General features: G+C 49.6%; 1 protein-coding gene across 1 annotated transcript; it reads right to left on the bottom strand.

Annotated features, from left to right (window-relative positions):
* Window positions 1–10832: 10832 nt before the first annotated feature.
* On the bottom strand, window positions 10833–22906 carry NAPG (NSF attachment protein gamma). The gene is made up of 12 exons (XM_052660259.1): window positions 22777–22906; window positions 20882–20949; window positions 19102–19186; window positions 18284–18301; window positions 17594–17624; window positions 16520–16629; window positions 16346–16412; window positions 16000–16070; window positions 14864–14942; window positions 13886–13965; window positions 13312–13441; window positions 10833–12940 (listed from the first exon to the last, which is right to left on the bottom strand). The coding sequence occupies exons 1-12, from the start codon at window positions 22830–22832 to the stop codon at window positions 12797–12799; spliced, it is 939 nt and encodes a 312-aa protein (XP_052516219.1). The 5' UTR covers window positions 22833–22906; the 3' UTR covers window positions 10833–12796.
* Window positions 22907–27121: the final 4215 nt, after the last annotated feature.

The following is a 27121-nucleotide window of genomic DNA, read 5'->3' as shown; positions in this document are numbered from 1 at the left end:
CACCCTGGCCACAGACCGCGAGCCGAGTTAACGTGGGGATTTTCCAAAGAAAAAAAGAAAAGCACAATCTTGTCCTGCGAGCTAAGCGTTTCCAGTTCGGCAGAAACAGTCTCTGTGCTGACGGGAGCAGAAGGGCTGGGCTCCCTTTTGCCCCCAGAGCTGCGAGCCAAGGCGCTGTTGAAACATCCTTTGTGTTAATTCCGTTCCTCTGAAGTCGGGGCTGCTCGCCTGTCAGTCCACGGTATCTCGCGTCCTGATTGACTGTGTGGAGGAGTCGCTGACAGGTCTCATTCTAGAGACACAGGACAGCAGGAGGAGAAAGGAGAGACCTCCTGGGTGGACGGTGCCCTCCTGGAGATACCAGGTCATCGCAACGCCACGCCTGGTGCTCGGCTGCAAAGGGGACGCTGCTGTGGGGAGGGGCCAGGGGCCTGCACTCCGAATATGCAGCAGAGTCGGGGCTGAAGCCCCTACACAGGTTTCTAGAGGGAAGGAGGGAGGGGCCGGTGACCCACGGTGACGCCAGTGGAAGGATAAGCCTCATTCTAAGCAAAAAGATAACCTTAGTGACACTTACTGCCTTACCTTAACTGAAGAGTAATACGAAATCTTTCCATTCAACACCAGTGACTTCTCAGGAAAAAAAAAAAAAAAGCAGCAAAATAAAGACATGGACGCCGTGTTGCCGAGGCCCAGCTGGTGGCTCTTCTGGTTCCAGAGAGTTCCTGCTTCCTGTAAAACCCCGACCCGGGAGACAGACAGAGATGCCGCCCGGTGGAAGTGGGGTCCTTGGACGCTGTCACCTTTGCTGACTGAGGTCTGAGCTCCTCTCTGCCCCCCTCACCCTTGCTTCCTCCCGTTTCCATGACTCACAGCAGTGGTTTTTCCAGTATGTGACATTTTTTTCCCTATTTTTCAGGTCTCTCAACAAGTTTACATATTCCAATTCACATTTTTACATCTGAGACGGGTTTTTTTAAGTTCATAATTATGAAAGAAATATGTATATTGAGCTTGGGGAAATAAACAAACGGCCTTTTCTTAAATTATTATTATGGGTCATACAACGTCTTCATGAAATAACAATGTAGCATGAAAAATTGATGATTGACATGTAGTTTTCATTCCATATTAAAGGACAGTTTCTGAGAAGAATCATTGAATGGACTAGAATATGTCCCAAATAATTAACCCTCTGTAGTTTGGGTTCGGGACTTACTTAGAATAAAGCACATCCTGCAAAGTCACTTTAAGAATACTCTTCCTTCTGCCTTGTTGCATGAAATAGGAGAAGCGACCTTTCTGTGCTGTGTGCCCAGAGCTAAGAACCCACTTCTGGTGGGTTGGTTGTATTGTCGGTTTTCTCATGTGGGTGCTCAAGGGGATTAATAAAAGCAGAAACGACCGGTAAAAAAATAAACTTCCCAGGAGGAAACCATTACAGTGAATACAGAGCTTTTAAAACATATCAGAGTTCAAATGATGCCCAGTGTCTTCTAGAGAATCAGTGCAGACCTGTACCTCCGCTGTGAACACCGGGAGCCTACCGCCCCCAGCCCCCCACTTAGGGTAAATGCTTGTCGTCATAGCAATAAATGCCAAGCACTCAGGGACCTCAGCAGCCTTCCTGCACGTTCCAGTTGTGAATTCTTTCTTTTAGAGACATCGGCGGGGGATCTGGAGAGAGAGCATACAGCACATTTAGGGAGGAGGGGAGAGGGACTCCCTCTCACAGGCACAGAGGTCAAGGACAACGGGATGGAAGACAAGTCCCACTGTTCAAGAAACAGCCTCGGGTGTGGAGGAGGGAGGATGCAGAAGGACACAGAGATGTAGACGGCCCCGTCCTGCCTGGGTTGGAGGGGGACTCACCCAGAGAAGGAGGTGGCTGCCTGGGACCCCAGCCCAGCCTGTCACCACCCCATTCAGCCGGATTCTCTGATAACAAGAAGGGGTCAGCAGGCTGTAACCAGCCACAAATAAGCACCAGGCCCTGCCCGGAAAATGATGGATGCGTGTCCTTTAGAATGTGTTCTCTGGAGACATCTTGGAGAGGGGTGTCCCCAAGGACCTGGGCAGTGGCCCTCCTGGCCAGTGAAGAGGGAGAACCAGGCAGAGAGCCCGTGAGGCTGGCCTTGGCCCTGGTGGCGCTGGTGAGCTGGTGCCCAGTGAAGGTCCAGCATCTGGATGCTTTATTCACAATTGCCAAAATCTCAGAAGCAGCCAAGGTGCCCTTTGGTAGATGATCAGATAAATACACTAGGTTAGAACCTAGATGATAGAATATTGTTATTCAGCACTAAAAAGAAATGAGCTCTCGGGACATGAAAATACATGAAGGGAATGTACACGCATTTTACTCAGTGAAAGAAGACAATCTGAAAAGGCTACACACTGTGGGCTTCCAACTATATGATGTCTTGAAAAAGGCTACATACCATGTGCTTCCAACTGTATGATGTTCTGGAAAAGGCAGAACTGTAGGGACAGTAAGACAATTGGTGGTTGTCGGGTTGAGGAGGAGGGAGGGGTGAACAGGCGGAGCACAGAGGATTTGTAGGACAGTGAATATACTGTATGATACCAGGCAGATGGATACCTGTTAGAAATTTGTCCAGACCCATAGAACGTCCCATGCTGAGAGCGAACTGTAATGTGAACTATGTGTGGCCTTTGGGTGACAATGACATGTTTATGTCGGGCCCTCACTTATAACAAGTGTCCCATCTGGTGGGGGATGTTGGTAACGGCATGTGTGGGGCCAAGGGTTATTGGGAATCTCTGTATCTTCCTCGTACCTCTGCTGTGAACCCCAAACTGCTCTATAGAATGGTTTCAATAAAAAAAGGCACCTGTAATGTTGATAAAAGCTCAGTGAGGGGCGTGAATATGAAAGTGGAGAGAGACCTGGAATGTTCCGGTGATGCTGTTCCTCCCTGTGGAAAAACCCACGCAGGAAAGCGGAGAGAAGAGCCTCCCCGTCCTTCTTCTTTAAACCCCTTAGTTCAGTCATTAGTCCCTGATTAGCCCAGCATGTGGCTTCCTCTTGTGGCTCAGCTAGTAAAGAATCTGCCTGCAATGCGGGAGACCTGGGTTCGATCCCTGGGTTGGAAAGATCCCCTGGAGAAGGGAAAGGCTGCCCGCTCCAGTATTCTGGCCTGGAGAATTCCATGGACCATATAGTCCATGGGGTTGCAAAGAGTTAGACACGACTGAGCGACTTTCACTGTATTTCATACTGTGACTGTCCCACTAGATCGGGGGAAGCCAGCCTGGAGACCCCCAGCTGCCCCGAGCCCATCCTCCAACACCAGCATCCTCATGGGACTCCACTGGTCAGTCTAGACTTTGTCTCCAGAAGACTCTGAAGTGGCTCTGAAACTCCATCAGTTCAGTGGTTTGTACGCTACACCACACCTAAGTCCAAACTTCTAGCCCTTATTCTGATTCCATCACACACTGTGGTCCCAGCACTTTGTCCCGTGTCATGTCTGTGAGGCTCTGCAGAGAAATAAGATGACAACATTGAGATATCAAAGCAAAACACTAACATGGAAATACCCCAGCTTTAGATGCCAGCCTCTTTCACAATTTTTTCCAGGGAGAAACGAAAGTTAAAATAGTACATCAGTTTAAAGTCCAGGAATGAAAGAGCATGGATTAAATCCTCTCACCTTCTAAGTAACAGAGAGAACTGTGTTCTCACCTGTCCCCAACTCTTTGCCCAGGAGGAACAGGGGCCACTTCAGGGAAGCGGCTCAAGGCGTCTTAGGAACTTCTGCTCCTTCAGGTGTGAATTCCACTCCACACCAAGGTTCCGATTGGGCCTCATTTTTTTAAATAGTCCAAAAATCAGTAAGACCCACAGGGGTGCCCATAATGATCGAATTTCAAAAGCATTTCACACAAGTCCCGGCCAGTCTGGCTGTGCACAGCTAACACATGTCTCAGAAGCATGAAGGGTGTCCCCAAAACCCAGAGCAGAAGCTCGAGTGAAGCTGGAGAAGTCACGCAGGTCCCAGCCTGGCTGGGAAGCCTGTCCATCCAGCCAGGTGAGCAAAGTCCCAGCCCCTGACCGTGACCTTCACTCAGCGAAGAGCCACAGCCTGGTGGGAGAGGCATCCCAGCTCATGTCATGGAGCTCTACTTGGAGACAGGGCATCCAAGCCACGGATCCCTGATGTGGAGTAATCTTCAGAATTGCCTGCAGTTCCTGTTAAAAAAGACAGACTTCTGGACCTCACACGATGCCGCAAGTCAGACTTGGGGGCGGCGGATGAAGATCTATCAAGTGTAAACCTTCCGGGTGATGCTGACATCAGCCAGGCTGGAGGACTCAGCCTCCCCATCCTGGTCCTTAGAGGTGCTCTGGAGATGCCCGCAGAGCTGAGCGGTCCTGATTCCAGGCGGAAGACTCTGCGTAAATGTGAACCCTGCTGGCCCTCCGGCCGAGCCAGCATCTACCCTGGATCCAACGTTTCATCTCCCCACCCCCACGACAGGATGCCTGTCCCTAGGCTTCAAAAGCAACTGAGAGATGAAAGCCCTGAGAAGGAAGGCCCATACCCGCATCGCATCCCTCAGCTTCCTGAGCACTTAACTTTCTCAGGTGTTGGTCAAATGCCTGATGGGAAAACTAGGTCAAGCTTATGGGGAAAACTGAAGAATTTGTGCAGCCTTGTAAAACTGATGGCTGACAAGGGACGTCTCTAGGCTGGGAACCAAAGTCATAACCTACCACTGGAAATGTCTGCGCAGCCTCACTAGTAAATGATATTAAGTGTGGCGTGGCTGGGGGCCCTCAACCTGGGCTCTGCCCTAGAGGGGGCAGTGAGTCCTCACTTGGTCTGGGCTCAGTAACATCAAGGAGGTTCTCAGACCTCAGGCTAAATCACACCCCCGCTGCCCCACCCCCACTGGATTAGACTGGAAATTATTTTGCAAAAAACCCTACAGTTGCATTAGAGAGAAGCCTAAAAGGAGCAGCCCTAAGGAAAGGGGTGTGTTGCCTTGAACTTCTGTGAAGGGTGGATGGCATCTGGAGGCCAGACAAGTGCAAAAGGAGAAGGGAGGGCCTGGGGGGTGCTTGGGCCACCAGGGACAGACACCATCTGGTACAGAGCCCGGAACACCTGGACTGACCCGATGCCTGGACTGCTGGGCCTGCCCCAATGTGCCCGCGCAACCCAGGCCCTCACTCCTTCCCAGGACACAGACCTCCAGGTGTGCAAGTGTAGACACTCAAGATCCCACCAAATAAACTGGTTTCCATCTCCTAGCTGTTTTCTCTGATGTGTTCATCTGTTTAGATTGTTGGTACCACCTCCATCATGGCAAGCTTCTTTCAGGGAAAATTTTACATCCATCATGTTGTTCCATCTCCGCGTAGGAAGACTTTATGAGAACAGAGGCGGGTTGAGCTGTGGAAAGTTCTGGGATAACTCTCTGGATTCCAGTGCCTTTGACTGGCTGGCTGATGGCTTGGCCAGGCTGCATGCCTGCCCCTCCCCACCCCGGAGGGGCTGCCCGGAGCCTGCCCTCGGAGGCTGCCAGCACATACACTGAGTGAGCCAGGGCCAGGCCTTCCTGAAACGCTAAGGATGCATCAGGGAGCCACACAGAGCTCTACTCAGTCACAAGCGATGCTGCTGGGGCACCGGGCTGATGCAAAGTGGTGAAATATTAATGAGCCTTGCAGATGGTTCATTGCTCAGCACTACCCTGTGTCTGAAGCAACTGATGACAAGCAGCCTTTGCCCTGTATCGCCCTTGGGGCAAGAAACCCAGAAAGCATATCAACTACCCCCGCCAATAAAACAAAGAATCAGAAAGTATCAAACAGCCAGAAAAATGAGAAGAGACCCTGTGGTGTCAGCCAGTGTCCTGAAAACAAAACCCCCATGCAGAAGGGGCAGAGGGGCCCTGCAGACAGCAGTCATGTGGGAGTCTGGCTGGGCTGCTGCCCACACTGGGGTCCAGCCAGAGTGAGCGCCAGGCTCAGGTCGGCTCTGCAGAGACACTGAGGCTGGGGGCAGGGGTGGGGCACAAGGGCCACAGGGAAGGTGCGTGGGCTTGGCACTGCTCTGTGGGCTCCTGATGAGAATGATCCAGGAAATGAACCACAAAAAGGGATATCGGTCCAGCTTTTCCAGACATTGAAAGGATAAAGAGGTTACATATTATGAACAAATGTAGGTCATTTTACAACTTACACAAAATGGAAAAAATCCTTTTAAGATAAGGGTTGCAAAAACTGACTTCAAATAAAATTTTCAAACCCCCCCAGAAATGTTCTATGCCAATTAATAAATTGAATTCATAATTGAAAACTCTCCCAGAGAAAACTCCAGGCAAGATGAATTCACATGTGAATTGTGGCAAAAAATTTAAAAAGAAATGCCAATCCCTACATAAAGTCTCTTAGAAAGTAGAGGAGAGAAGAATCCTCAATTCAAGGCCCATGTTACCCTGATTCCAACATCATCACAGATGCTTCAAGAAAAAAAAATTAGAGAAAGACAGCCCTCACAAGCTCAGACACAGAAATCTTTAGCACAATTTAGCAAATCCAATTCAGCAGTGCACTAAAAAAATTCATGATCAAGTGGGCTTAACATCAGAAAAAGTCATGGTAATTCATCACGTTAGCAGAAGTTCAGGTCCATCCAGTAGGTACCCAGGGGAATGGTCACCCTGAAGTGTCAACCTTAGCCAAGTTGTACATAAAGTAAAAAGACACAAATGCCACTATGTAGGCAATAATTCAAGAAATCCATGAGCCTTTCTTGGAAAAAGAGAAGTTTAGTTAATAAGGGATGAGTCAAAATCATTTTTTTTTAAAAAAAGGAAAAATGATGGTTTAAAATTAGTAGTGGTAAGTTCTGAAGCATTTAAATATAAATTTAAGAGTAAGTTTTTCAGACTTAAAAAAAACAGGGATTGTGGTTAAAGAAGAAGATGTCAGTGTTACAAACCTCAAACATGGAAAATTAATAATAGAATCAGAAAAATATTAAGAAAAAAGGGTCTGGGTGGTGCTAATTTTCCCATATTCCAGAGCAAGGAATTGACAGAAAATGTCAAAAGCTGAAATAGTTACATGTGAAAGCATAAACAATCCAATGTATTTTAAATGTGAGATCTTTTAGAAATACATATCTTATTAAGAAACACATCTGTATTTCAAAAATTTTTTAGCTTTCCTTCTCTCTCACTAAATTCCATGAAGATTAAGTGTCACACTTTTATTTACAAATAGTAACTAGAAGCCTGTCCTGTAGAGAATTCGTACCTGCTGGTCCCTTTCCCAGTTTGTCCAGAGGCCTGGAGTGATGGTCATGGAGGAAATGCTTGTTTCTGAAGATGAGACTGAAGATAATTATTTTATTCTTTGTACTTTTGGGGTTGCTCGCTGTGCTTTTTTTTTAGCACTGAAAATTACATAATTTTCATAAAACAGAAAATTACATAATTTCCATAAAACAAAACCCCAGGGAGGGAAGCAGAGCTCCATCCAGGGTGGAAATGCCCTCACCCTCTGTAGCCAGGCTGGGCACCTAGGGGCCAGTGGGCAGCAAACATGTGGGCGTTTCAGCCCTGGGCACTGAGCCGGTCCAGAGGAAACACCAGAAGTGCACACAGTCACGCCTCCCATCCCACCTGCCACTGGCTGGATGACACCAGTGGCTCCTCTGCTGTTTCCTGGAGGCACCACTGTTTTCTTTTGGAAGTGAGGGATCTGAGCCGTGGAATTAAAAGCTCAGCCTAGGCTCTCCGTGAACCTCCTGGACTCTGCTGCCTGGTATCCGCCAAACTGGTGTGGAAATGTCCTCCGGGTGTGATTCCTGCGAGTCTCCCCCACCCCATCCAACTCACCGACACCCGCCAGGCACCCAGACCAGCGCTGTCCAAGGGGCTTTCTGTGGCCAGGGACACACAGGGCCACCCAGCATCTCAGACGTGACGGTGTGATAATGAATGAAATAAATGAATTTTATTTCCTTTGTGTCTACTTTAACAGTTCCATGTGGCTACCGTGGGGCAGCAGGCTTGGAGGCGGGACTGCTGCTACTCTGACATCACGAGGTGCTGGGGGGTGGGGGCAGAGGGACGGTCTTGGTTCCTGACAAGGGACAGCACCCTGTGCCCACGCTAGTGGGGACATTGCTTATTCATCCCAGTGCTGGGGCGCTACCAGCACCTACAGGCAGCTGGCTGAACTGCAATGCCAGTAACACTCCCCAATCCCCCCGAGATGTAGCAGGTGGGCCAGGTCAAAGCTGAGCGGAGACCCCGGAGGCCCAGCTGGTCCTTGTCCACCAGTCAGCGTCAGGTGTGACGTGGGGCAGGAAGAGTAAGAGCAGACAGACACAACAAACAAGGTTAATAAAGCCTGTGTCTGTGAGTGCGCGCACTCATGTGTTTGTCCAATCAGCTGTTTAGACAAGTGTCGCCCATCCTGCGGTCCGTTCTGTGTGACCCTGCAGCTGGTCCCGGTGAGGCGGTCCTGAACCCGCTCCACAGCGCCACCTGGTGGCCGGGGAACTCGGGTGCTGAGCCCTTGAGCGGAGACCTTCCTTAACAAACCTTCATTATTATTAAAATCAGCATCTTTACTTCACTTCTCTGAAGGCTTATTCACATTTTCATTTTAGAGTGCAAATAAGAATAGGGTAGAACATATTTGAAAAGCAGTCATTATTGTAAGGTCTATAAGTGACATATAGTAAATGAGATAAAGAATTTGATACACTTGTATTCTGAAGAGCACACAAATTCAGGTGAAAAGTGCAGGAATCATAAAGTGATGATCTGCTAGACTTGTAATCTTGCATGACCTGCACAGCTCTACGACTGATTTAAATTTTTTTTAATTTTAAAAGACACTGTTCATAAGACACTGACAAAAAATGCTCAAGGTCCTCGTAGGAAACTAGGTATTTCAGGCAGATTCACGAACCTAAGTTATTAAGCCAGAAAGGAAAGAGAGAGGGGACAGCCCACAAATAAAGGCTGTTCCCTGAAAGAAAAAGAAAAAGAACAACCTGAAAGCTGAGAGTTACATTTTATTCAGCCCAGTTTCTGAGGACTTCAAGTCCAGAGGCGGCTCCTCAGGCAGCTTTGAGGGTCTGCTCTGAGGAGTGAGTGGGGGAGCCAGGTTATAGCTAGCTGGGGCTGGGGAGGTATTTGCCACAAAGACCAGGTAGTCAGAACAGCAAATGATTGCTGTTAAGGAAACCAGGGGGGTTCCCAGGTGGCTCAGTGGTAAAGGACCCGCCTGCCGTGCGGGAGCCGCAGGAGACCTGGGTTCGGTCGCTGGGTTCGATCCCTGGGTCAGGAAGATTCCCTGGAGAAGGAACTGGCAACCCACTCCAGTATTCTTGCCTGGAAAAATCCCCACGGACAGAGGAGCCTGGTGGGCTACAGTCCATGGGGTGGCAGAGTCGGACACAACTGAGTGACTCGCACACACCCAGAGGACCAGACCTCTGCTTCCTTGTGTGTGGGAAGATTCGAGATCCCGGGCTCAGAGACCATCCGTCCGACGTGCACCATCTGTGCTCCCGACCCCGAGTCCCCTCAGGGCTCACACTGTCTGGGACGGGTGGGGGCGCTGTAGGGGGCCGATGGCCACTTGCTTACTGCCCCTCCCACCGCAGCAGCCTTCCCGCTGTAAACTGAGTCTGGTTTCTCTTAACTCTCTGCTCCCCTCCCACTCTGTGTCTATCCCCGCCCCCAAGGGGACCACCCCCCAACCTCCCCCCCCCCCCCCCCCAGCTCAGTAAGAAGCTAGATCAGCACCCGCAGGAGAAACGCGGTTTTCTCGGCAGTGGCAGGCCAGAGCCTAGAGGCCGGCTGGCACCGGAGCGTCGGCGCGAAAGGATCAACTCCGGCCCCCATCCGTGAACCCAGAACTAGACCCCAGGCCCCTGGGGAGCTGCCCCAGGACGGAGGGGGGAAGGGGTAGGTCGAGGGGGCGGGGGTAGGTCGCAAGTCCAAACAGGAGAACTGCTGCTACAGGAGGCACCGTTCACACCTGAGCCCAGGTGTGCGCGCTGCCCCGTGGCGGGGTCTGGAGTCGGCGACCTTCGTGGCGGCACAGGGCCAGCGTCCAGAGGTGCCTGTGCTCTGAAGGGCATCCCTGGGTCACCTGGAATTCTTTAAGAGTTTCATCTTCGTGTTTTGTAATCGAAGTGGAAGTGTGATGGGGCCCTGGCGGAGGCATTGGGCCTGGAGCCTCGGCTCTGAGGGGCCCCACCTCTCAATCTCCCCTGGACTTTCCCTGCCCTGCTCACTCACCTGTGGCTACCCCCGCCCCCAAGGTGTCCTGCAGGATCTCGCCCCAACTTCCGTCCTGGGGCCAAATCCTCCCACCGACCCCCACCCTCAGGACGGCAGGGCGCGCATTACATTGGGGTCTTCCACAGTCGCACTCAGGAAACGTCTGAGTGATGTCATGTGAATCCACAGGTAACCAGGGTGCACACCAGGTATTAAATGCCAACCTTGTCACTTTGGCTTCCTTACCTCCTCACTTAATGAAAGAACTACTCTCCTGGTATCCTGAAGTGTGCTGAAGGCTCCCACCTCCCCGAGGCGAGAGAGCACGGTCTGACAGTCACTGGTGACGGGCACCCTGAAAAGCTCCCTGAGGTCACAGTAACCCCCAGGTAGGGCCTCAGGACCCCCAAGAGCACGACTTACCAGAACAAACACTGCTGTCTAGCAATGTGCTGTCTGGGACAGCTGGGCGCCTGGCAGTAGCTGACAATGTATCTTTGGAAAAAGGAAACAAGTCAAGCATAAAATATAATAAAAAGAACCACCACACCTGCATGGTTTCAGATTTTATTTTTGTAATTATCTTCCCATAGAAGCAATAATCAGCATTTCCATAACATTTAATATTATTCATCAAAGCTGGAAAAAAACAGGAATAAAGCACAGTTTCATACACAAATACCACACTCTGCATATGTACAGTTAAGTTCAATATATTAGACTCTGCAGACTGCTTCACTCACACAGGACAGCACAAGGACTGCTGGGCTCTGAGAACGCGCACGTGGGCCCTCTCCAGGAAAGGGACCACATGAGCTCAGACACCTTTCCCTGCTGTGACCACCACTCCCTGCTCCTGAGCACCCCCAAGGAGAACAGCTTCTGTGAGCAGGAAGAGGAGACACTTCTCGCCAGACCCCAGGCAGGAACCCTGATGTCGGGAACAGCCACCTGCCCCGCATGTACCATAACCCGTGGGGGTGGGGTGGCGGTAGTCAGGGATGCCCGGGTTCCAGCCCCCTGCACTAGGAGGCCCACTCCCCAAGCCTCCAAGGCCCACTCCCCAAGCCCCCAAGCCCTGCAGGACCCCCCGGCTCAGTACGCATTTTTGTTCTATTAATATGAAGGAAAACAGGAGAAGTGAAGCCTTTCTTCCAAGGCTGCACTGGATAACAGTCTACACAATGCAGTTGAGAGCATCTTCTAGGTGTGGCCGAATCTGCTGAGATGGCTGTGAACGAGCTCAAATGCACATTAAGGTGACTCCTGGAGGGTGGCTGGATGTGGAGGGCACAGCAGCAAGGACAAGTGTGCACTATTAACACGTCACTGAGCACAAATGCTACTGAGACCAGTGTCCCCAAACAAGGACTGGAAGGAGCCACTGCCCACAGACCACGTGGGTGCCAGGTTGGGGGGTGGGGGAGCACTCGAGGAGGACATTCGTTAGTGTTCTCACCCGGACCTTCCAGAAAGAGTTCATCTACTGCCCACCCACCCTGCAAGGACACTCCCTGGACTCTCCCAGAGCTCAGGGTGACCTTGTCCTCCCGTGACACTGCCTCCATGTCCCCAGGAAGCCAGCAGACCTGAGCCCAGGAGGCCAGGTGGATGGCATCAGCTGCACTGCAGGGTCTGGGCTTCTTCCCACCAGGAGAGAAGGCTGAGCTCAGGCAGAGAACACCTTGAAGACAACCTATCAGGAGAGGCCAGGAAGGAACCGCATACCAGCACCCCGCCTGTGAAGCCAGTCCTGCTCTCTCAGCCACACACAGGAGATTTACGGAGAGCGCCTCCACGTTGAGCTGAGGCCCTCAGGGGGAGGACAGGTCTGCAGGACTAAGGCCAGCCAACAGGCTGGCGGGTGAGGAGACCTGTCGCTGAGCTCTAGGAGGGAATGCCCACGGTCCAGGGAGAGCTGCAGATGTGCACAGGGCCCCTGGGACACGCCACCGTCAAAATGTTCAGGCACCCACATGACACTCCAGGTGCGTTTTGTTCTGGGAGAAGTAATGTCATAAGGCTCAGAACAGCCTCCTGGCCCACACTCCATCTGAAGGTTTAATAACTTAAATGTCTCTAATTATTACGGGGCATAAATCTCCTTATGAAAACAAATGTTTACAATATTACTTTGTTTAACCAGTAAACTTCACTTTTAGCAGCAATTATGAAATAAAATGCAAACAACTTTTCTAACAAATGACACGAGCCCAAGAGAAAAGACTGCCCATGCGTGTTACCCCTTTTGTTTAGAACAAGTCTGTCGAGAAATGGGTTTGCCAATTTTAAAATCAGCTATCGTATGACGTGATGGGATGTTTCTCTGTTAATTCCTGCTGGTGTCTGAGAAGAGCTCTTGTCAGGGAAAGAAAGGAAATGCTTCCAGGCACCGGGCAGAGCAGTGGTCCGGGAACCAGGAACGAGACTTGTCTTACAGCATCAGAGCCAGGACACCGTGAGTCCGGCCGCCCTCCGCGGAGTCTGGGGGTGAGTCATGCCGGCAGGGCCGAGCCTAGCACAGCCCCCCTGCGTACTCGTCCTCCTCATCCTCAGCGGCGGGGGCAGCGGTGCCTTCGGGCTTGGCCTGTGGGGGAGCTGCTGCCTTCTTCTTGACGCCGCCTCCTGGGACCACCAGGCTCAGGCCCAGCTTTGCATACTGTCAATGACAAAGTGCAGCTCAGACTAGACGTCCGGGCCTGACCTTCGATACCACGGCTCTCACCTGTGTGCCAAGGCCTGGTCTCTGCCCCCTGAAAACCTGGACACCACTCGGAGGGAAACACCGCCATAAAACCCAACACCGCTGGGCTGCAGGGTGGGGGCTTGACCAGTGTGGCCACTGCCTGAGGGGCCCCAAGACCCCATGAGCCTGACAGAAACTCAGTGACCTGGAGAGGGACCCGCAGACGGAGCGGGGGGTGTCACCACAGGATACCTGCTCAACGTGCACCCTGTGAGCTTCCTCTCTAAGTGTCGGCCTCAGGGGAGGGGGCGGAGGCCAGGGCAGGGGGCGGGGTGGGCACTCACATCATTGTCCATGTACTTGAACAGCGGCGAGTTGCACACCTCGGCCACCTGGTCCTGGTCTTGCTGGTCGTAGCCCTCCAGGAGCTGCTCCAGGGCAGCGCAGTCCTCGCTGCCATTGAAGCCGGGGATGCTGCCAGGACATACACATGGGTGTGGGCCCCGCACACCCACCCCTGCGCACAGGTCTGATCACATACGAGCACAGGTCATGCCCAGCATGGTTACCAGCAGAGGACCTGGGGCCCAGGTGTCAGGGGGCCTGGCCTCAGGCTGCTCACATCACCTGTGAGAAAACCCCTTATCCTGACCTTCCTGAATCATACACCTGAGGACTTTCTCTTTTTTTCTTATATGGCAAACATCACAAAATTACTCAACTCACTCACTTCCACAGAAGCGCCAGGAGAAAAACACAGCAAAGAACCCAACTCATAAAAACCCTGCTGCAAAAGCTGAAAGGCTCGCCATGTCCTCGCCCTGTGCTGAACTTCACGGAAAACAAAAGCCCCGCCTCTGAGGGCAGGGCCACCCGCGCCAGCAGAGCTGGGCAGCAGGGCGCACGGCCGGGCCTCACCTGTAGCTCTCGCGGACACAGCGCTCAGCTGCCACGTAGTCGTTTCTGTGGAGGTGCACCAAGACCTGGGCGATCGTTTTCTGAAACAAAAGGGGGGGTTAGGGCAGGTTCACATCCATGCCAAAGCCGATTCCATGACACCTGCAATGTGACTTGGTTTGCATCTGACGTTCATCTCCATTTTCAGATGAAGCCCATCCGCTACTGGGTTTTGGACCTCGCTGTTTCAGCTTTAAAACTCTCATTTCATTCATTTATAGTTTCTATTAAAAAAAAAAAACAGTCCCTCTATCTACAGCTCCACCAGTGCTGCCCTTGGTTGCGTGGAGCAGCTGTCACAGCCACTTCACGGTCTAGATCTGCTGAGCCAACACCTGGGTCTCGTCTCTGACAACCATCACGTCTTCCTGACTCCCTCTGTCCAGTCACCGGCCTGTGGCCCCTGCACCGACCCGCCCACCATCCCAGGCTCAGGCCACACATTCAGTCTGCTTCCTGGGCAGTGGCTCTGGTCTTAGTTCAGCCCCTCTGCTCTGGGCCTGGCGACCCCCCGAAACACACATGCACACACACTCGGGAGCCCCCTCCTGCAGCCCTCCTCTCTGGGCCCCTTTTCCTAGCTCCTCCCACTGTAGAGACAGGGTTTCTACAGGGGCCTCTTCCCCAGACCCTCTGGTTAGAAGATGGGGGGGTGCCTCTCTCGAAGCTAAGAGGCAGAGGGGACATGAAGTCAGAAGTCTTCCCACCCGCTCAATGCTCAGAGTCCTCAGGGCACTGTCTCCTGTGCCCTGCCCAGCAGTGCTGGCTGCTGACCAGCAGGAGAGAGGCAACAGTAGGATTACTCCATCTCAGCCGAAAACAGAGGTCCAGAAGGTATTATTTAAAAAAATTAACAAATGTTCATAGAACACGGTCTCAGGCACAGTTACACCAATATGATCCAAGGAAAAGCCAAAACTAAGCACTTTGAAAGCATACCTTATAACAAGTTGGATAATTCTCAATTTCCTTATAAATGTTTTTCTCTTTCTGAATAGAGAGTGCCGCCTCATCAAACCTGAAGACAAAACAAGAAATGCTGAACAAGGCAGGTCTAAGTGCCCCACAGCAGAGACCATGGTGTGACGTGTCTGACGTCACAGGTTCTAGAGAAATGAAGGTGGCATCAGGCTCTGTTAGCCACCGCCCCGCGCCCTCCGAGAGCTCCATGAAGTCGGTGTGACTACTGCATCTGACTTGCCCTCCCCGACCCCCAGCAGACAGAGCAAGAGGACTTCAGGACAGGCTGCTTCATATGGGAGTTGGGTCTGGTAAGGACCATCCAATAATGAGCATCCATCAGATTCAACTAACTGCTCTGTGAGCTGCTGTGAGAAGCCCTGGAGAGACCAGGCCTGACTCCACCATCACAGAGCCCTCTCCTTCCCTGGAAGTCCATGCAGACGCCCCAGGAGCACTGGCTGCTGCAAGGACGACCCCCACCGTGTCCACATCCTCAAACGCCCACCCCAGCCTCGTCAGGCCCTGACAGCCCCTGGGGCCCAAAACAAGCAGTGATGGGGTGGGGGAACAGAGTGGGCAGCCAGGGAGCGGTGAGCAAATGTCCTCCTCGACACCACGATCCTCAACAGTCACCTTCTCCTGTCCACTCACACACATTCTCCTCTGCACAGCTTTATTAATAATGGAGATAGGTTACTAAGCTTAAACTGCAGTGAAGTAAAAACAGGGAAATTCCACAGGATCCTAGTTATCTGGGATCCAGCTACTCATGCTGTGTGTGGGTCCTAAGTCTGAAGGATAAAATGGTAAACAACCTGTGTGATGACACTGTCTGGCTGTCGGGACTCTGTCCACGTTCCTGGGTGAGCGCTACAGATACTTATTCCCAGAGACATCGCGACTTCCCCTCCCCAGGTAACAGACCAGACAGCCATCTCTAGAGCAGCCGAGCCAGGTCTTAGAGCAGCAGCAGGTCTTTCCATGTTTAACCCAAGGTGCTGCTGTATTATGGGCCTGGTGCGCCCCAGGCTGCACCCTAACGATCAACAAGCCCTTGCCTAAACATGGCCTCAAGGTCACAGGTCACAGGAGCACAGTAGTGTGAGACGTACCTGCGCCCACGCACCAGCAGCCGGGAGGCTTTCCCCAGGAGTTCAACAGCCTGCCGCAGGCGCTCTTCATTCTGTGGATCCAAGAGAAGAGAGTGTGGATGGCTTTAAGGCAGGAATTTTTCTCCTCCCCCAACAATCATCTGATTAAAAAGTAACCGCACTGGATGGGGGGAGGGGATGGGGGAGGGACAGGGTTGGGGGAAGTGGGAGCAGTGACACCAAAGCCACTAGAACCCATCTCACTGCTCACAGAAAAAGAGTTCACTTGTGAGCTTTCAAAGTAGCCGCTGGGTTTCTCATGAAACTAAACGGTCTAAGTCTACTTAGAGAAAACAAATTCACTTACTTCAAACACATTGGCTGTCTGCTGATATAACTGCACAGCCTTTTCTGGATCTACATTCTCTATCAGCCTAAATGAAACAAGAATACCTGACTTATACATGAAACAGAAAACTTGTTTTCACCGGACTTTTATCAAAACAAAAAGACTCCCAGGCGGAGCCCCGTCCACACTCACTTCCCGGCCCGCTCCAGGGCCATGGCGGCCGTGTCTGGGGTGCCGTTCTCCAGGTACATCATGCTGGCCTTCTCGATCAGGTGAACAGCCTCTGGGAGTTTCTGCATCTCCTTTAGGAAAACAATAGGGCACAAAGCAGTAAATGCATGAATTAAAAAATACAGAGTTAACAATCTGAAACTGGAGAAGGCAAAAGACCCAAAACACGACACAATACACAGACTGAAAATGAAACGCCTTTGCAAGGTCACTCTCCCCATCAGGCTTCCTTCAGCCAAACCAGAAACACACCAATTGATCCTGCAGAGCCCAGTCCTTCACGGGGTTTCAGAGAAACTACACAAATAGGAGAAGCCCACTTGCTCTTCAGTGTTTCCTGAGCAGCTACAGTTCCTGGAATACTCAGGAGTGCCTGCTACACACAAGGCCTGTGCGAACCAGGCCGCAAACCAGGAGCCCAAGGGCTGGGTCTCATTTCCAAGGTCACTGCGCTTTAACCATCTGCATCTCATAATCAGACACGCCCACAGAAGGTCTTTTGGTGGCTTCATATATTAAAATATCAAAAGCATCAGCAGGCTCATGCCCCCACACGGCACTGGCGAGCGGGGCAGAGAGGCAGCTGTGGGGACCTACCCACTCCTGGAAGCTGCATTTCTCCCCACCCCCGGCACGTCCAGGCCTGCCTCCTCCATTTCAGCCATACCCCTGTGTGCACTTGCGCTTGCAACCCTTACTCTGAGTGCCGTCAACAGAGTAACTCTATGTATCTTACTAATAAACTAAGTCTCAGCATCACGTGAGCCATACATCTAGCATCCCCAATCCAAACCTTTTTTAAAAACTGGAAAAAATCATGAAAAAGTGAGCTGTAAAGTTTACAGGTGTTATCTACTCTAGGCTGACGAACTGCGTCTCCATGCTGACCTTGCAGGGCTTGTTTTCAAACCTGCCCATTCATCTTTCACTAAGCTGACAAATCCTTGAGGATATCACACTTGCTGGTCTTGTCCTTAAGACTACAAACCATAACTCATTTTACCTACAGGGCAGATGTGCCCCAACGTCACTGACCTTCAGCATCATGCCGGCTTGCTCGTATGCTCTGCAGAGAGAATACAAGTTCTCAGATGAGATCCTGATGGGAGGAGAAACCTCCTACCAGACACGAGAAGTTGCATCAGTTTAAACTGGCTCAGGCAATACATACTTACTTTAGGCCCTTGTTATGACACAACGAAATTTTTCTTCCATTTATCTATGTGGGCAAGAATACCTTAGAAACAGCAGGCATCTAAGGTAAAGAGACTTCTCTTTGCCAATGCAAAATTAAGTAAAGCTCACAGAAGCTAACTGACTTTCTACCTGACAAACCTAAATCCAAGTTTTGAAACAAATATTTTTTTCTCCTCAGAAGCAAAAGAAAATTTTCCGCTTCTCTGAACAGGCACCAGTAGCTATATTAACAAAGGGGAAAAACAGGGTTTCTAACTCACTTGTTTTTTCACAGGTTACTAAACAAAATGGTCCTAAAAATATGATGGTGATTTAAACACTGAATATCTTAGTGAGGAGTGACTTCTTTTTTAAGGTTCAGGTGAAGACTGAAACAAATGTAAAGCACTATTTTATTTACAGCAGTACACATGAATTCACTTTTTCTGGGCTTATAACTAGGAAAAATTTACTGACCTAAGGGAAAGCAGCAACACTTAAAACATAATAACCTACAAATACATGAACACATAGAAGAAATTTACTTACTTGGCAGCGTGAAAAAGGCTGAATAGATGTAATAAAGTCACAATTAAGGGAAAAAAAAAAAAGTTTCTAAAGATCCATTATTTTAAAAAGCAAGGCTAACTAAATCACTGCCCCAATCTGTTCAAAAAGGCAAACTCCACAAACCAGGTAAGTCAGTTTCAGTCAGTTCAGTAGCTCAGTCGTGTCCGACTCTTTGCAGCCCTATGAATCGCAGCACACCAGGCCTCCCTGTCCATCACCATCTCCCAGAGTCAACCAGGTAGAGATCATTTAATGCCTGAGGATGTCTACTAAAAACTATGCAATTGACAAAAACACTGACAAAACACCACACAGGTTTTTAAGCTACTTCTATTATGCATTAATCTGATGTTTTACTAAAAATGCAAGATTACTATAACCGTAATCTGCACGTGAGGTAAAGCAAACATTTTTTAGTCAATAAGATTATAAAATACCTCAGGAAAATTTGTTTTCAACTACTTAAAAACTTTCTTTCAAATTTTTTTTTAGGAAGACCATCCTCTGAAAATAGTTACACAGCGGCCTCTCTGTCGACCTGCACCACCTCTTCACTTTTCAGCACCTGTCTCTTGCATCCCCCTCGTTTCATCCCAAGTTAAAACCATCATCGAGCAAATCCAGAATCAATGAACTCTCCAAGGCAGCTCTGCAAAGCAGTGTGGATCACGATCAAGTCTCCATAAATCACCTTCAGAGTTCAGACATGCAGAGTTGTTCTAAAAGGCTTCTAAGCTAACAGCACTGTACCCCACAGGCAGCAATCTCATAACCATTTCCAAAGGTTGAAAAGATACGCCCTGTTGTTCTCATGGGCCACAGCTTCCTTCAGGCAGGCGTCTTTTGCTTGCTCAAACTGTTTGGCATTCTTAAAAGCAACAGCTGAAACACAGGAAAATAAAAACAGATTTTCTATTTCCATCATTTAAAAAAAACCCTCAAATGAATCACTACTGAAATCTGCATGATATGTAAGGTATTAGAAAATAAACTTAACACTTAATCAAATACTTAGGAAATTTCATAAAATTATAAATACTACTTTTTTCGACACCATTTTCTTATAACTTTTTTGGTTATCAATAATCTACAAGTATTTTCAAAAGTTTTTTTTTAACTCTTTCTAACACCAGCACGTACACTTTGAAGAACTTAGATCACATCAATCGAGCAACAATGCAAACAGGCGTCGTCACAAAGACAGCTCCTTTCCTCACCAGTTTCACAGTTTACAACAGAAACGGTACTCAGTTATAGTTTATTCTATTTAAATTATTTTGAAACTGAAGTCCAATAAGCACACTCAATATTTTTATAATCTTTTTTAGCACAATCTTTAATTACTATTTTGTAGACTTTGGAAAGCTCATGAAGTGTTGCTTACAAATAAGTGAAAAGTATACTGCTTTAAGAAAATATTACTTGCTAAAAACACTCTTAAAATTATCTTAAAATGCTGAAAATAAACAAACAATAAACTATTTTATCCCTGAATTTCTACATTTTGCTGTCATAAAACTTTACTGATGAAATGTATCTTGCATAATCCCTTAAAGAAAACAAACAAAGAATGTTTTAACGGGAAAATCTGACTTGGAAGTACTTATTTCTGAAAGCAGAAATGGTCTCAGATGCATATACAACAGTTTCATGTTAAATTTCCCTCATGGAGGAGATCTGCAAAATGTCATGCTCTCCGGTTACAAAAACATTCTTGTATGAAGCGTCCATAAAACCCATGTAAAATGTGAACCTGTAATTATTTTAATAATTATTCTCTAGAAACTATATCCTACATTGTGCCTATTAGTTTCAATTTTTTTGACTTCTTTATTCCTGGTGATATACTAAAACTAAAGTCTGCTAAAAGCAGATTTCTTAGGTGATTTCTACCCAAGGCTAACACATGTGATCACAACCACCGCAGAAGCACACAATAAAACGTGTTCAGCCTATTTCAAAATCATACTATGCTTTATGTCCAAAATCATCACAGATACGCTGAAAGCTGTCATTCCATAACTGAAAATGCTGAATTTGTAATAAGTTCTCTTTCTGTTGGAAATTTCAGACTGCTTTTATCTTATATGCAAACAAAGATATTAAAATATGCCTATAAACTTAACGTTGGATGAAAAACTATCAGCACATCTCTGAGCAAGGCTGTAAAGAACTAGAGTCTAACACGCGCTGTGCACAAACAACTGCTGAGAATGAGGCTTACATGCTTTACAAAGTGAACCAAAAAAGTCTTTATTCAGAAACAGCTGGGAGAAAAGTATGACAACTCCTGGAAGTATATAGTATGAACTGACTGCACTTCAAGAACACGCTAATGATGCTAAAAGCCCACAGCTGCGCCCATCCCACAGTCTGCCCTCATGGGAGAGGGACGCAGCCGGGTTTGCAACTTGGCACTCAAGACACCTGCAAACAGAACCTAGAAAAGCACAGGGTCTGGGCAGGTCTTCGGTTGTTTTTTCTAACAACTAAGACGCTACAGGAAGCACTAAGAGTGAGAATTATGCTGAGATCAACATAACACACTGCAGGAGGCAGGACAACTGTCACAGATACCTGCTTTTCCATACTCAGAAGCGGCGCTGTCATAATCCGGCTTCCATTTCAAAAAACCAGTTTTCAGGCTAAATGAAAGGAAGATACAGTTAACAGAAGTTATCCACCACATTCTTAAGTCAGAACCCTGCTTGTAAGGACCTTGTAGGTCTGTAAATAGGGAGGGAGGGGAAGCATCAACTGGAAAGTCCCCATTAGTCTACCTCCATCCAAAGTTCCTGGTAACTACACACTTCATCACTTTCCCTCCCACTGTCACAGACATGGTCTCCCCCTTCTGAAATGTCTACATAACATCCAAGGAAAGTTGAGGTAATCACTGCCTGGTCCCCAGACGAGCAGTGCCAGTATTTGCTGCTAGCTCGCTAGAAATGTATGAATTGTTAAGCCTCCCCCAGCCCTGCTGAACCGGAAACAGGGTAGCATCAGCAGCATCCAGGGTGTAACAAGCCCTGAGGTGCACTAAAGCCTGGGACAGTCGAGGCACTGCAGTGAGCAGCTGGATTCCTGAGACTGCAGCTCAGGAGAGGCACAGATAACCTGAGCCATCAACACAGGCCACACCAGCGCCCAGTTAAGATCCTCCAAGGAGACTGCAGAGCGAGGCCAGAAAGACAAACCCTTAGAGGGACAGAGCGCGGCAGCAGGAAGGCTGCAATGAGCTGCAGTGGACAGGAAGGGCAACCAGAGGGCAGGGCAACACGGGGAGGAGAGCGGGACCGGAGAACAAGAGCAGCTGCTCTCCAGGACCACAGGCCAATCGATCCTGAGCCCACATCTCTGTGTCCTTTCCGTGATGCTTTCTGTAACTTCAGACTTACAGCTTAAACTAACCCCGTGACTGTCAAATTTAGGTATGCATGCTGCTGCTGCTGCTGCTAAGTCGCTTCAGTCGTGTCCGACTCTGTGCGACCCCACAGGTGGCAGCCCACCAGGCTCTCCCGTCCCTGGGATTCTCTAGGCAAGAACACTGGGTGTGCATAAGAATTGCTAAATAAAACACCATCTTAAATTCTGAATTCAGTTAGTGAAAGCCAAGGAATCAGGGGGGAGCACCTTAACTGAGAGAGGGGGAAGCCCCTATAGCCTGCAGACGTTCAGCCTTTCTTGTGTTCCTTTTAATTTGGCCAATTAAAGTTTATGTTTGTGTAACTCTACTGTAAGGTTCAAATTTGTAAACAACTCTCAAGCTAAGAAAAACAAAACGGTTAAAATGCAGCTTGTCTACTCTAATCCACAAAATTGAGAAAGCATCGCAATAAAGCAAAATTCTAATCCCCATCCCTACCCCGAAGTCATTATATTTTCCACCGTGTGTGTGTGTGCGCTCGCGCGCACTCAGTCATGTCCGACTCTCTGTGACCCCATGGACTGTAGCCGGCCAGGCTCCTCTGTCGTTGGGATTCTCCAGGCAAGAATACCGGAGTGGGTTGCCATTCCCTTCTCCAGGGTTCCTGACCCAGGGGTGGAAACCGCGTCTCCAGCTCTGTCAGATGGATTCTTTACCACTGAGTCACCTGGGAAGCCCCATTGTCCACCAGAACTTTTAAAATTCCACCAAAGACAAGACACATCCGTTAAGTCATCTTGTTGCTACACTTGGGAAAAGCTAGAGATTTTAAAACATAGTTGGGCCAGGTAGCTGCCCAAAGAGCCAGGAACCAGGAGCACCTGCGCGAAGATACAGAGATGCGCTCGGACCCGGCAGCGCCCCCACTGCCCGAGGCACGCCCACTTCCGGCGGCGGAAGGCAGCGCTTCCGGGGCGCGGCGGCCCCACCCCGTCCGCCCGGCTCCGCCCCCGCGGCAGCGCCCCCCACCTGGTGCTGACTCAGACTGGCCTAGGAGGCGCCGACCCCGGCGCTCGCCCAAGGCCGCGCTGGGCCCCTCACTCACTATTTCTCTGCTTTGGCCAGGTGTTCCAGCCCCTCGTTTATCTTCTGAGCCGCCATCTCCGCGGCGCGGCCCTGACGTGGAGGCCGAGAGCCCGCCGAGTGGGCGTGGGAACGCCGAGGAGGAGGCCGGGACGGCGCCGCCGCCGTACTACCGGGGCTCACAGGGCTCAAACCTAGCGCAGCGAAGCGACCCGGAAGCCACGTAGGCGCTATGCAGGCAGACGTTGTGCAGGCGCAGAGCGCGCGGAATGGTCGCACGCGTGGCTCCTGCGCAGGCGCAGTGGGTAGAGGAGGTTCGTGCATCTCTTGCCGGGGTTGAGCTCAGGTGTGTTGAGCACCTGTTATGTATCAGGTGCGGTTCTAACCACGGCAGGTCTGCAGGGAGTGCAAGAGGCCGGACCCCATGCCCGTGGACCTCACCTCCCTCTCCCAAGAATGCGCGTGGGCGTTGCGATCTGTTCCTTTCCTTCTTCGGCCGGAACATTCTGGATCATTCGTCCTACATCTGGGCCAAACGTTTGTCAGTCAATCTGCAAACCCGACTGTCCGTCCGGGTCACTGCTGGGTAACCACGGGCTGATGCTCATCAGTGCGCGCCGGTTGAAGGTCGGGGGCGAGGGTTTCGCAGAAATACTAGCAAACCAGCTGCCGACCCACGACTCACGGTGGTTCCAGCATATAAGTGGACCCACACAATTCATCCCATGTTGTTTAAGGGTCAACTATTGTATTAATAATAACTCACATTACGCCCATTTAGGTGCATGGACGGATTATAGATTTCCAAATGTTTTTAAAGAAAAAAATCACAGTGCACTTTACTACATATGGGGCTTTTTTGAAATTTCACTAATAATTTGAAAGTTGGGCTTGAGAGTTTACTAGGTTTGATTGAAGCGGGCTGTCAAGTGGCTCTCTCCCCCGTCTCTCTCAGGTTCTGCAGTCAGAGGCCTGTGGGCTCTGTGTCCTGCAGTTCCGCCTAAGAACACCAGGTGGCACTACCTGCACGTACTTTTACAACCTGGAAGTACCCAAACAAAAGAGATGATGACATTGGATGACAGGATCAAATTCGGTTTTGCTTTCTTACTGAACTTTTCACAGAAAAGCGATGCCCTCACTATGTTGTAGGTAAGTTATGCAGTGCAGCCCAAGAGCTCTGAGTGCAGTAGAGCTGGGACGATATACAGTATTGATGTCCAATATAAGTCACTTTCGCAGGTGCTTGAACCAGCACAGTCCTCTTGATGAGCATCACTCAAGACGGAGAAGAAACTGCTGCACAGCGTGGCATGAAGTATCTTAGTTCCCTAATCAGAGATTGCACCTGTTCCCCCTGCATTGGAAGCTCGGTGTCTTAACCACTGACCACCAGGGAAGTCCCTTGTTCCCTTTGAATAAAAGGGAATAAAACCACCTACTGACTTGGCTTCGTGGAGTCCTACTCTGTATTTTGTTGGACTGCTTGGAGATGACCTAGTTCCACCCTGTGAAAAGTCTCTTTTTAATACCACATCCCATAGGTGTATTTGTAAAAAGGACTTTAGCCTTAAATTATAATAGTTTAACTCTCTTGCAAGGAGAATATATTCATGTGGCTATATTTTGTGCAAATGTCAATTAAGAAATTTGAAATAATATAATTTAAAATATTAACACTTGACTTTTTTCTATGAAATTTTTTTTTTAAATAACATGCATCTTCCAAGTGAAAAATTCCTCCAGAAGCCCTCAACGTGATGGTGTCGGGAAGAAGCAGATGCCACTTGGGTTTATCCTGTTTGCTCTTGAGGCATTCACTCAACAAATCTTTGTGGAGTGGATGCTCCAGGTTGTACCCCGCCCCCGGGGAGGGGGCAGGTGTGATCCGGGAGCAGAGACACGCTAAATAAACCAATGTGGAGGGGACGCTACATGCAGCGGGGGTGGTGGTCGGGGCGGCCAAGGGGGAGGAACAGAACAGAAGGAGGGACCTGGAAAAGCGCACCTGTCCAGGTAGGCGTGGTTACCTTCTCAGGCAGGTGACCTGCCCAGTGAAGGCCTAAGCCAGGGTCAGTCCGGCCCAGGAGCACTGCTGGTAAAGCTAGGAAGCTGGCAGCCCGTGGAGAGGGAGAGGCCGCCTGGCCCTTCCAGGAACAGAGGGCACCAATGAGCCCACACAACTTCCTGAGATCTGCCTACAACTAGCCAAAGTTTGAATTGTGTTTGAAAATCTTCAGGAACACATCTCTCTCTTAAATACAACTTCCAGCTACTTGCGTGATGAACAGTTAATACATATTGACAGAGAAGCTAAGAAAGTACTCATAAAATATGTACCATAGGAGATTTCACTCAAACGTGGAGATGTCAAGCCCACAGTTGCACTGGGATTGCAAAAGCAGCTGAAAGACCTGTTTTCTCGAGATTTTCGGTAGCTAAGGAGATAGAATAGCAGCACTACGGTAGGGCGCTCACTAAAAAATGAGAAAAGTTTCACAGAGGGGCCGTGGCCACATCCACCCCGCCAGGTCCCCCAACCCCCCCGGCCTGCCCTTCCCTGTCTGCCCGCTGAGCGGCGCTGCTGCCCGCTGAGCGGCGCTGCTTGCTGCCAGGCAAGCAGAAGGGCCGTGGATGCCAAAGGATTCAATCCTGCTAGTATTTGAAGAGTCCTTTCAGATTCAGAAAAAAGGAAGAAAAGCCCTCATCCTCCCCAGTCCCCAGTGAAATCAGAGATGAAAGAAGATGGATTTAGCCTGGCAAATAAGAAAATAAACAAGTGCTCTAAATGGATAAGTTTTTCCTTTTAAATTTGTTTTTGCAAAGGGTTTTTCTTCCCTGAAAAACAAAATACTAAAATAGCAAGTTACGTTTTCATTTACAAATCCTTCTCAAGAGGAAGTCTAATAATAACACGAGGTTCCCATTGGACCCGGCTCCTCTCGTAAATGTAAATACATTTCCCTCCTCTGAGGGTAGAAACCTACTCTGGGCCAGGTAGCGCTCATCTAAATTGGTGATTTTACCTCTCGGTATTTTTTCCACCTCTTTTACCTTGAACAACCTCTCAAACAGAATGGAAATTGTAGATTCTGCAGCTGTTTACCAGACAGAAGGGGCCTCTTCGGGGAGTAATACACAGTATAAAGGATGGTAGCAGAATGATTTGCTCCGCTTTATTGCAAACCCTGTGGAGAGCTGTCAGCCACTCACCAAGTCCCATCTTGAATCAGGTCTGCAGGATGAGGGAGTTGGGCTATATCCTGGGAAGAGCAGGCTTGGGGTTCATCATCCCTTCCGGCCTCAGCTCTGTTTCTTATAAGACAGAAATCGTTTGGCTTCTTGAGCCTTTGTTTCCTCGTCTATAAAATGGGAATAATACTGGTGGTGGATTGAAAGTAGCAACCAAATCTTGGACACTTGTCCCAATGAGAGGTGGGGTCTGTCCCTGGGCTGCCCCCAGGTGGTCCTGTGACTGCGTGGACAGTAGAGCTTGGAGGAGGGGCGGTTCCAGCACCCACCTCCTGTGGTCCTGGGAGCCCCGGGCAGTCTAAGCCTGAGCTCATGGTGAGGGGCGCATGGAGCTCTTCCTGCCCATTGGCAGTCACTGCAGGGCAGATCCCAGATGTCATGAAGCAGAGAGAGAGGGCCCCCCATGTGCCCCACCCAGGATCCAGTCCACACCATGGAGAAAGACATCCATAGCCTTTCGTTCTCAGCCCCTGAGCTTCCAGACCATTTGCTGAGCCGCGATGGACAAGCCCACCAACAGCCTGGCCTGTGAGCCACAGTCAGTTTTATAGCTGATGGTCCAAAGCTTGTGACTTGGGGCTGACACGCTGTGCGCTCTGTCCATAGCAGCCTTTGTCATTGCTGTCATTCCCATGCTTTTTCCATGCACAGCTTTTCAGAACCATCAGCTGAGACTCTCCGCCCAGAGCACATCAGTTCAGTTCAGTTCAGTCACTCAGTTGTGTCCGATTCTTTGCGACTCCATGAATTGCAGCACGCCAGGCCTCCCTGTCCATCACCAACTCCCGGAGTTCACCCAAACCCATGTCCATCGAGTCAGAAATGCCATCCAGCCATCTCATCCTCTGTCGTTCCCTTCTCCTCCTGCCCCCAATCCCTCCCAGCATCAGAGTCTTTTCCAATGAGTCAACTCTTTGCATGAGGTGGCCAAAGTATTGGAGTTTCAGCTTTAGCATCAGTCCTTTCAATGAACACCCAGGACTGATCTCCTTTAGAATGGACTGGTTGGATCTCCTTGCAGTCCAAGGGACTCTCAAGAGTCTTCTCCAACACTACAGTTCAAAAGCATCAATTCTTCGATGTTCAGCTTTCTTCACAGTCCAACTCTCACATCC

This window comes from Budorcas taxicolor, chromosome 22 (genome assembly GCF_023091745.1).
Source record: "Budorcas taxicolor isolate Tak-1 chromosome 22, Takin1.1, whole genome shotgun sequence".
NCBI classification, from domain to species: Eukaryota; Metazoa; Chordata; class Mammalia; order Artiodactyla; family Bovidae; genus Budorcas; species Budorcas taxicolor.
This window is presented reverse-complemented; position numbering and strand designations above follow the sequence as displayed.